This window comes from Gymnoscopelus microlampas (assembly GCF_963454915.1).
Source record: "Gymnoscopelus microlampas genome assembly, chromosome: 13".
NCBI classification, from domain to species: domain Eukaryota; kingdom Metazoa; phylum Chordata; class Actinopteri; order Myctophiformes; family Myctophidae; genus Gymnoscopelus; species Gymnoscopelus microlampas.
The window spans coordinates 22,902,638-22,914,021 of NC_139950.1; the positions used below are offsets into that span (position 1 = coordinate 22,902,638).

General features: G+C 42.7%; 1 protein-coding gene across 1 annotated transcript; it reads right to left on the reverse strand.

The window, feature by feature from the left end:
• Positions 1-6,875: 6,875 nt before the first annotated feature.
• vip (vasoactive intestinal peptide) lies at positions 6,876-11,384 on the reverse strand. The gene is made up of 5 exons (XM_084075653.1): positions 11,286-11,384; positions 9,746-9,850; positions 8,693-8,821; positions 7,266-7,377; positions 6,876-6,982 (listed from the first exon to the last, which is right to left on the reverse strand). Exons 1-5 carry the CDS (start codon positions 11,378-11,380, stop codon positions 6,974-6,976), a joined length of 450 nt encoding a protein of 149 aa, XP_083931779.1. The 5' UTR covers positions 11,381-11,384; the 3' UTR covers positions 6,876-6,973.

Sequence of the window (11,384 nt, forward strand, 5' to 3'; positions counted from 1 at the left end):
TTCTCCCCATCGAGCTCCCACTGCTGCCCGGTGTTCCTGAGGTCTCCACTGCCCAGTGCCGCCTCAATGAGTGGTAACCGTTCGCAGGTCCATCCCTCGCCCTCGCCTGTGCCGACGGCAGGGGTCCCTGCTTGGTGGGCTGTTTCTCGGGTGCGGGCTGCCCGGGTGGTGACGCAGTACCCCGTGGTCCAGTGACACTGAGCGCCTTGCTGCTTGTGCCCTCTGCTCCACTTAGTGCCAGAGCCCTGGCAGCTACCCCCCACCCCCCTCCGAGGATCTCCACCTGTGGCCCTGTTCGGTACCCCCTGTCCCTGTCCTGGGACGTCTGGAGCCGTCCCTTGGAGGCTAGTTGGCTAACCCCAGAGACTATTTAAGACTGTCATGACTGCTCTTTGTGTTGGCTCATTATGTAGTGTCATGACACTTGCCCGAGTGTCCGTGTTTTCCCCTGTGTCCTGTATTTCACCCTGTGAGGTGTACCTTTGTTTGTTATTATTTAAGTAAAGTCGTCGTTAAACTGTCCTCCTTGGTTTCCTGCCTCTACTTTTGAGTTCCTGCATTTGTGTCCAAAAACACCCGGGGTCCCGACACAAACACATGTTTTTTCATATTATGTCAGACTGATTTGCCGGTTGAAGGCGGTTTTATACTGTTCAGGAAAACTGGGTGATATAAGGTGCTTCCTTAAATTCTAGTATTAAAGATCGACAAAGCACCACATAAGCCCTTGAAACTGGCCCCCAGCTCAGGTTAGTTTGTTATCCCTGTGGGGGAAAATCCATTTCAGCTTTACATAGCTGATGATCATGCTGAGCGCTCGGGGGAAACTGAAAGGGGTCAAGTGCTCAAGGACACTTTGACATGTAGACATGGGTGGACCAGGAGGTGAAGTGATAGCCTACTCTATAGCCTGCCCTACACAAAGGAACCACCTTAATGAGGATTCCTGAAGCACAAAAGAAATGAGCGCTTACGGCCGTCACGCTGAGCCGAAAGCTTCTCGTTGGGGTGTGGAAATCGATTGATCTCCCTCCATCCAAAGTATGCTTTTGTCATTAAAGTAAAATAGCTCGGATGATGAACCGGTTGGACATGTACCATGATAAATAGGGAAAATGTTGATTTTATCAAAGGATTATACAGTAATATTCCAAAACATGTCAGTTATGGGCTTACGTAACAAATAGGATTTATATTTAGTAAATAGTCATTCAGTTTGTAAGTCTGTATTGTAGGGTGTGTGGACTGTAGACCTGGAGAGAATGACGTGTGAGTCCAAATGTTATATATATATTTGCCCATATTATGTACACGTACATATCTTTTTGGTTATTAAGGTATATGGATAGTGTGAAATACAGATTTATACGATACATGCAGAGATATACATATCTGTATTCAATGGTGTTTTTTATCTGGTCATCGGTGTATTTATTTTTTTATATATGTTGAGTTTTTGATTTGAGCGTATGTATCATTTTCTTTTGTTAAACTGCATTGTTATAAAACATGTGAAAGCAATTAAAAATGTGTCCAGCATGGGAACCCTCGGTCGACAGCCAAGGGGTCTGTAATCACAATCCATGGAAGTCTGTGTGACTAGAAAGCACAAGAACAGCCATTCACATGGTCAAGAACAGGGAGACCTTGGATTCTAATAATAATGTGGCCCACTTCTGAACTCCACCCTGCAGCTCATTGCTCATGACATTTATGAGTCAAATATCCGCTGCCATTTTGACACTTTTAAACAAACTGACTCACACCAGAGTGATTACGCATCATCTTTTGTCAGTTGCCAGAATCGCAGAATGCAGTGATGGTGTGGTAGGGTGGTTAAGGAGTCAGAATGCAGTGATGGTGTGGTGCGGTGGTTAAGGAGTCCATCATGCTAGAATCCATTGCCCACCCCTAGATAAATCCATTGCCTACCCCTAGATACCCCTAGAGTTTTGGGTAGGCAATGGATTGATTTGCAGGACCACCTTCTGATCTGGGGTAGCCTGGCTACCCCAGATAAACCCCAAGGCCCAAGTTCAAGTTGTTTTGGAGTGCAGGCGGACCGCAAAGAGAAGAGAGCCAGTAGCCTGACAGAATACTAGCTATTTGCAATTACAAGATGTAGCCTAAAGGATTCGCTTTTTTTACAACTTCTATAGCATATAGCCCAGGCCACAGTGACTCGTTGTCCTTCTGCAATGAACAATAAACTAAAGCTATTTGTTTCAAAATGTCATCTCCGCCATTGGAAAAGCAACAAAGTTCTTAATATTGATCTAACAGTAAAGTTTATTTATATAGTGTTAATATTGCATCAAAAATATATTTAACCACTTTAAACCTACATGTATACGTAAACTATTTGAAAATAGCTGATCTACAAGCTTACAACACATCACAGCACATTGTAAGGTTGTAGATCTGCTATTTTCAAAAGATCTTAATTTTTTTTGAAACAACACATATTTTCAGATGGGGGTCCGCAGCCAAATGAAAACGTTTGAAAACGTGTGGTTCTGGTATATTTAGCCCACTGACTATGACTCACAGTATACTTGACATTACTGACGACCTGATTTTCCAAAGCTAGTTTGATTGATTTTAGAGGAAGCCAGTGGATTCCATTAATTTCAGTTCTGTATGGAAATCAACATGCAGAGGCTATTAGTTCAACTTAAGAGAAGACTTCGCCACACAAAATTAATGCAATGATATTTATTGATGCATACAGATGATGAAGACATGAATGCAGTAGTATTTATGAATACAATTATATTTGATTTGTTGGAACACTTTGGCGTGGGCCCCAAGGCAGGGGGCTCTTCAGGAGCCAACATAGGGCCAACTGCTCCCCTTTAGATAGTGCCTGCTGCTTGGGTGGTGTCGGGGAGGTGGTGGGTGACCTGAACAGAGAGCATGAGTGAGATAGGGAAGGAGGAGGGATCCTTTTAAAGGGACTCTGTCAATCAGCTCAGCTGATCTGATTGGAGCAGGACCAATGAGGTGATATGTGAGGAATGTAATGAATGACAGTTTTCTCAGTCTCTCAGCTGAACCCTTGTATAAACTTCCATTTGACAAATAATCCACCACACTAAATATCAATGATGCAGATATATTCTTCAAATTGTTATTATAATATTATTGCCTTTTAATGCATTTTAAAATGAGGATTGATTTGAAAGGTCGAACTGAAAATAGTCCTTAGAGAAAAGATTGACTTACGAACAAAATCCAAATGTCCAAGACTTCCTAACCTTGCAATGATCTTCAGAAAACATTAACTCAGCATCCAGGTAAGTTCTGTAACGTTGTAATTACTTTTGAAAAATGTAAAGAAATCAAAAAATAAAGCCATTCATGGAAAAGTGGTCAGTGTTTATTTAGGATGTATCGTATGGCCAAAGATCTGAATAGACAGTCATTATTTTGACACGGGTACAGTCCTTTAAATCATAACGCATAATTAGTTAATATAGAATCACAATCATTTTAACCTCCTTAACCATTAAAAAATAGCAGATCTACAAGCTCATAGCACGTCACAAAGTTAAAAAAAAAAGAAAATCTTGAAAAAGTGTGACAATTTCTTAATACAAATCTTTGCCTCTGGGGGTCCCTGGCACAACATATTTTCAGATGGGAGTCCGCGGCCAAATACATTTCCCTACAGAGTCCCAGACACTGAGCAGATATTTAACCTTCTCACAAAGGAGACACCAGAGAGTTTCTATATAGGGAAGCTGATCAGTAGTGTGGTAATGGGCATCGCTCACCAGCAGCAGCCGCAACGGGAGACGCCAACCACTTTGACAGCAGCTTCTGTCCAGGCCAGGCCATTGGTGTTCGGACCGGGTTCATTCGCACCAAGTTCCTTAGCGACAAGGTGGTCAAACACCCTGAGGAGAGGGTCAAGGTGGGCTGGCGTGCATGGGCATTACGGTCTACAGCCGCATCATGGCGATCAACACAGAGAGGTTGAGCGTTGTGGTTGACCAATCCTGCAAACTTGGAAGCCAATCTTAGCCAATCAGGATGGAATATGGAAAAGCGGACAGATCCGTGTTGATCACATGACTATAGAGATACTATGTACCGATTTGCGTGTTTTTTGGACAAAATCTGTAGGAGTAGTATCAAAAAATGTGTTTTGCAAAAGTTGGCCTCATGGTGGCGCTATGACAGGCTGATCTGAAAAATGTGGGGCAGAGGTTCTGCTGTGGCATCCAGGGAGTGTGTGTGGGCAGTTTCACAGCGACCGGGCCAACGGTGGCGGAGATTAGCTGGTCACAGACAGAAGGACGGACGGACACACCCACGGACGGACGGGCGGACGGACGGACAGGGGGCAAAACATACTCTCTCGCCAGGCCGAAACAACAACAGCAAACACCCAATATAAAGTGTGCAATCATCCACCTCCCTGACTTCCACATAATCAACTTACAGCAAGCAGAGAAGCTGATGGGGTCCATGCACCAGGGAGACTTGGTCTTCAGGCCCAGCAGCAAGGTGAGAACCACCTCTCTGTGACCTGGAAGGTGGCGGAAGGTATTTGCCAGCATGTGTGTGTCAGAGAGGAGGGCTTCAGCTTGGGATGCAAGCTCTGGATCAACACAGAGATCCGGATGAGATCACAGCTCGCTACATTCAGCCAATGGTGTTTTGCTCAAGAACTTCCAAGACTGCAATGGAGGAGTAAGGGATAAAATCGAGGAGTTGTTGATATAACAGAGAGAGGCCCAGGTTTATACCATATTTTATTTTAGCCTGCAAAGATCTGCCAGGGACTGGGCTACCAGCCCAGTATGAACCCTCGTTCGAAACCACTGGTAAACATGTGACCCTCACCCCAAATGGCTTCCAGTTTCGCTCTCACATGTTCCCTACAGTTAAGGGCCTGATCCAGTGGTTCAAGGACCACCATTACAAATGACTGACAGCATAAGTAAATAGGACCTATAGATTTTTACAGACAACTTCATCATTTTCTTTGCCATGTGGTATTACAGCTTTTGTTATTATAAGATATTCTGCATATGATCTGTTGTAAATATGTTGTGACGTGACCTTTTCTACCTGTAGTACCTTTAATAAAAGGGTTGATATGAATTCCATTCTTGTTCATTGTCTCCGCCAGGCCGAAAGGCATGGCGAGAGAGTATGTTTTACCCTCCGTCCGTCCGTCCGTCCGTCCGTCCGTCCGTCCGTGTGTCCATGTGTCCGTGTGTCCATCTGTCTGCGAGCGACTAATCTCCGGCACCGTTGGCCCGGTCGCTGCGAAACTGTGCACACACACTCCCTGGGTGCCAATTCAGAACCTCTGACCCAAATTCTTCACATGGGCCGGTTATAGCGCCACCAGGAGGCCGATTTGTGCAAAACCCATTTTTGGATATTACTCTTATAGATTTTATCCAAACATCACGCAAATCTGTACACATTATCTCTATAGTCATGTGATCAAGACGGATCTATCTGTTTTCCAGATGGCTACAGTGTGTGTGTGTGTGTGTGTGTGTGTGTGTGTGTGTGTGTGTGTGTGTGCGCGCGTGTGTGTGTGTGTGTGTGTGTGTGCGTGCGTGCGTGCGTGCGTGCATGTTTGCGTGAGAGAGAGAGAGAGAGAGAGACTGTTGGTAAAGGGACTGAGAAGTGGTGCTCTGTGAATGGACCGTCAGAGGCGCTCAACTTGGATGGAAGATTGCTCCTAATTTTCTATTCTACAAGGCTAGTTGATTGCACTCATCCGAGTTTTACAAATAGAATAGTCAGCCAGAGTAAACAGTGAACACTAGCAGTAAAGGAGGATGTTTGTTGTAACATCTCTATGTTCATCAGTCTTTGGTAGCTAATTCTGTTTACTCCAGAATCTGAATTACTTGTATAATTTGACTGCGAAAGAACCTGAGCACTTCACATTGTCTGAATTCAATGCTGATGAAATCCACCACCTAGCTGAAAATCTATATTGTAAATAAGAAATACATAAAATGATCCGTTGCCTAAATATAGCACAAATATGAGAGAGCAGATTCTTTCAAAAACAACACTGTCTCTTCAAGGCAATAAAGGTAGGTTGGTTGGTTGACAGGTCAATGCGTCTGTCCAACACTTTGCTCCCAAACAGGATATCTCAAAAACTACTGGCTGGATTGACCCTTCCTCTAGCGCCACCCTTAGACCTCTAGGGACTCTTGGGGATATGCTAGTGGGGCTTTTAGACACACTTTTGTTTACAGAGAGTGTACAAGTCAATCAATCACTTAACACAAACAACTCAGCTTTGAAAAATAAACCAACATCTTTTATTTCTTGAGTGGTGTACATCAGTATACGTTCTAGGCAGGTTTATGAATCATTTTTAGCCTCTTTAATCTCTATGTGAATAGTATAAACTGATTATAATGCAAAATGTGTCCATCCTCCTCTTCCTCCTTATTGATGTCCCATCAGGTTTGTGGTTTCCAAAAACCCAACCCAAGCCCTCTGATCATCCTTGTTCCTTTGATGGGACAATTGCTCCATTCAAAGTCAATGGGACAAATATGCCATTAAATGTTAAGGGGGAAATTATGACATTAAAAGGTTAATGGGAGAAGTGTTCCACTCAAAGTTACCGGCACAATTGTGCCATTTAAAGTCAATGGAACAACTGCTGTGTTAAGAATTTGTGGCACAAAGTTGACCGTACTACTGCCTGGGGCAATTCCAGCACTACACGTGGACACACTTCAGTGCAGCCCGAATAATCTCTGTCCCAGAATATTAAGTGTTACGTATCTTATATACAATGTAAACAGGTAGTTTTGCTCAATGATTGAATGTTTGATTCATTGATTGACAGATAGGACAGATAACCACATTTGGACAGTGGACTGATATTTTCTGGTTGTCCTTTGGAGTAATACTGGTTTCTTCTGGAATGGACGGTGTTATGAAGATTACTTGAGGTATTCACACATACTGGCCTTCCTCAAAGAGGCTGCAGCAGAACAGGACCCAGAGAACAAGGGAAGCAAGGAAAGAGAATGAAAAGGTCAGAATGCAGGAAGGAGATACAAGAAGTGGTATAGAGAGAGTGATAGTCATAAACACATTGAATGTGAGTGAAGTGTGTGTGTGTGTGTGTGTGTGTGTGTGTGTGTGTGTGTGTGTGTGTGTGTGTGTGTGTGTGTGTGTGTGTGTGTGTGAGCGTGTGCGTGTGCGTGTGCGTGTGCGTGTGCGTGTGTGTGTGTGTGTGTGTGCGCGCACACGTGCTAGCCTACCAGTTTTAAGTTGTTTATGAGATGGTCTACATTGATGTCATCATAACTCTCCTGAAAGGCAGTGGGCTCACTCCTGTAATCCTCTGGTTCACTGGCACCAGGCTCTTCTAGGCTGGGGTGTGTAGGGGTGTGATGGGTGGGTATGGGAATAGTGGGTAGGGAGGGAATATGGGTGAAGGGGTGGAGAGAACAGAGAGTTATTACACAAGCACTGAAGTACACAAATACCACGCACACAAATACCTTTTGTGTATATATGCTGGCTGGGTGGGACGTGGGGTATTAAAAACAAATGAACCACTTAAACCCTCTCTACTTTGTAAAACTTTGCAAACAGTTGCAACTGTACTCTGCTTTTCTACACCAAACCTCTACGCCAAAAATAGCGGATCTACAAGCTCACAACAGGTCGTTTTGTTGAACCCCAGAGTATGATGCTGGGGTTCAAGTGGTTAAGTAGTGTGCGTGCACTCACACGTGCACCCATGTACAGGAACGTGTTGGTCTGTGCTGCGCAAATATATAAGCACACAGAGATACAGACAGACCAATGGGAAATGACGCAGGCCCACACATCATGCACTGCACACCAAACTTAAACATACATGCAACAAACACAGCTCCTTTACATGGATGATGTTCTCTACAGATTGGAGCAATGCACAAACATGAATAAAGAAAGATTGATAAGTGTGACGAAGTGTGCATATGAGAGAGAGAGAGAGAGAGAGAGAGAGAGAGAGAGAGAGAGAGAAAGGAAACAGATGGAGGAAACAAAGATGTAGGGAGAGAAATGCATGTCAGATCAGCAGCTAACTACAGTAGGCAGGTAAGCAAGCATGCAAACAAACGGACAGATATAGCGACGATGATCAATGATGTAAAGTGACTAAGTACATTTACTCAAGTAGCCTACTGTACTTAAGTACACTTTTGAGGATTTTTTACTTTACTGGAGTGTTTCCAATTTTCAATGCTTTTATTTCTACCCCACTACATCTCAGAGGCAAATATTGTACTTTTACTTTACTCCACTACAATGGTAAACTTTAGTTACTAACTACTTTGTAGATTTTCCTTATTACAAAACATGCATTAACCACAGCCCTATGCTTAATTAGGCTATTTGAAAATAGCAGATCCACAAGCTCACAATGCGTCGCTTTGCGACGCGTTGTGAGCTTGTGGATCTGCTATTTTTAAACATTTGGAAACTTGTGAAATGGGACTTTCTGTAAAATCAGTATTTGTTACTTTCAGTACTTAAGCATATTTTAATACGAATACTTTTGTACTTTTAAGTACATTTTGAATACCAGACTTTTATTTGTAACAGAGTATTTCTACATTGTGGTATTGGTACTTTTACTTAAGTCCAAATGTGAGTACTTCTTCCACCACTGTCTACACTTCACATATAGGCCTACCTTCTTTTTCCTGTTAGCACTGAGTTGAGATACTTCTTGACAGCCATCTGCTTGCGGAAGCGGCTGTAGTTGTCTGTGAAGATTGCATCTGAGTGGCGCTTCACCGGCTCCCCGTCACGCAGGTCATCACTGCACAGAGGATGAAAAAAAATGGTTGTTAAATGTTACATGTTAAATATGCCATGTGAATGCATGTGCAACTGATTTCTATTGACAATAATCATGGATTTTAATCTGTTTCTTGTCACACACCCCTTCCCCTGGCAATATTTTCTTTCTTTCTTTCTTTCTTTTTTTCTTGAATTGTGAACCTATGCTGTTGGTGAAGGTTCCCCATATATAATAATAATAATAATAAATAACAACAGATATTGTTAAAACATTAAAATAAATAATACAAAAAACTCTGTTCAAGACTGTTTGGGAATATCGTCTGATTGGTGAGATTCAGGAAAAGACATGAACAGAAAAGCACACTCATTTGACAATGTTGAACAAGTACACCTAATCTATCGCAATTTATTCGAAGCTTGCTGTAAAAAACAGTGATTCTCAACCAGAGGTCCGGGGACCACCAGTGGTCCTTGAGGGGGTTCCAGGTGGTCCCCAGCTAAATGATGGAGAGTTGGTAACCAAATGGACCCTTATTAGATCTTTAACTCTTGAGAGTGTAAAATGAAACCAAATGGAAACCATTTGGTTTCGTTTTACTCTCTCATTAGTTCAATTATTGTTAAACATCTGCATTACTTAATTTACAAGAAGTCTACACAATTCTACACAAGTCTACACAATTAGAGAATGTAGAATTGTTATGTTGATCAACGTTTGCCTGTTATCTCTCCTATGGTGCCAACTAACATCAATACAGCATGGAATTATGGACACAATCTTTTCAAACGACAACAAAATATTCTCAAAATATAAGTCTTGTGTCTGAGAGGCTAAAACTCATCAAATGGTGGTCCGTGGCGCAAATGCCACGGACATAATGGACCTTGATATGAAAAGGGTTGATAAGGGTTGAAACCACTACTGTAAACAAATGCCCACCTGACTCGCTTTCCGATCAAGGATTCCAGGTACCGTCGCGCTGACATCTGCCCCAGAAGTTTGCTGTATCCGCTGGTAAAGAGTCCATCTGCGTGTCTCGTTGGTCTGCCAAAGAGTAAGAACATTTTTTTCATTATATTTATGATACCGATCCGTTGAAGTCTGTTTTGTTGCGCTCCAGGCAATGCATTCTGTTTTAACAAGCGGGCAGTTGAGCCAGTGGCGTTCCCAGAAATTACATTTAGGGCAGGCGAGATTTTTTTTTCTCTACCCCACCGCCCCCCCCCCCCCCCCCCCCCCCGGGTACTCGGGGAAAATGTCGGGGGGAAATCTTGGGGGAAACAAGTTAACAACAACACTACACTGACTACAAAACTGAAAAACGTTAATAAAAACAATATGCAAGTATAATCAATCAATCAATTATTCAGCGGTGGTCTCTTCATGTTGTAGCCTAGTTTAATGGCTCAAGCTGCTCTCAGAGCCCCTTTTATGCCAGGTGAGTACAGGTGAGGTGATGGCCCAGACCCCCACACCTGGCACTCCTGGCACGGTGGCACCCCATGAAGATAAAGGAAAACATTTGCATCACTATAGGCGACGTCGCTCTGCCGCGTGAATGGACGAGGAGGTCCGACGGCCACTATTGTCTTTGGATTTTTTTCACTGCCTGTTTTTCAGTCTTTTACTTTATTGGGAGGCTAGATTTTAGTTGGGCAGGCGGCCGCCTGCCCTGCCTCTATGGTGGGTACGCCACTGAGTTGAGCAGACTATCCCCTCACATTTGGCTTAAAGGAGTAGTTCACCCAAAAAATGACTTATTTTATATCAATTTCACACCCCACGAAGCCTTGAATTCATGGAGATTGTTTTTGGTTTTGTCGCATTCCTGAGCCAATAATTTGATGATCGGCGGATTCTCCGGTAGGTGGGGTGTGTTGGTATGTATTTGTAATTGATAGAAAAGAAGTTTTTTTTTGGGTGAACTATCCTACTCCTTTAGAGGCAGATAGAAGGGTAATGCTGCATAAGTTGCAGAATGATCTCTTTCCATCTCTCTTAAAAAAAAACAATAAGCTTAATACAGTAACATGAAGAAAAAAAACTATACCATAATGTACAGTATAATGTCGTCTTTTATGTTATTTGTCAATCATTGGTCTGTAGCAAGGCCAAACCAGCTTAAATATTTTAAGATATTTCTTTGTTGAGTCATAATTGATTCATCACATAGGATAAATTACAACATAATTAAGTAATTAATTAAAATTACAACGTTAAAACATGTTGGATAATCGAACCCCTCTAATGCACCATGGATGATCATCAACCATGGTGCATTAGCCAAACAATAGGGTTCGATTGTCCAAAATTCTTTTAATGTAGGCCTACTAATTTACTCGAATCAGTAAAAACTAAAAGAAATCCGTGCTACAGATTTCCCTCAAGGGAATTAAGTAACGTTTTAACAGCTCCTGGCAATTAACATAAGGTGGAATTTAACAGGACATACTAGTCCATATGGGTGATGTCTCCCTACCTCATGGATGTGTATGGCAGACCGACGGTCCGGGAATATAAGACACTGCACAGGGCTATTAGAAGAAGAAGTTGGGTGCCGTTCCTCTGTAACATCGCT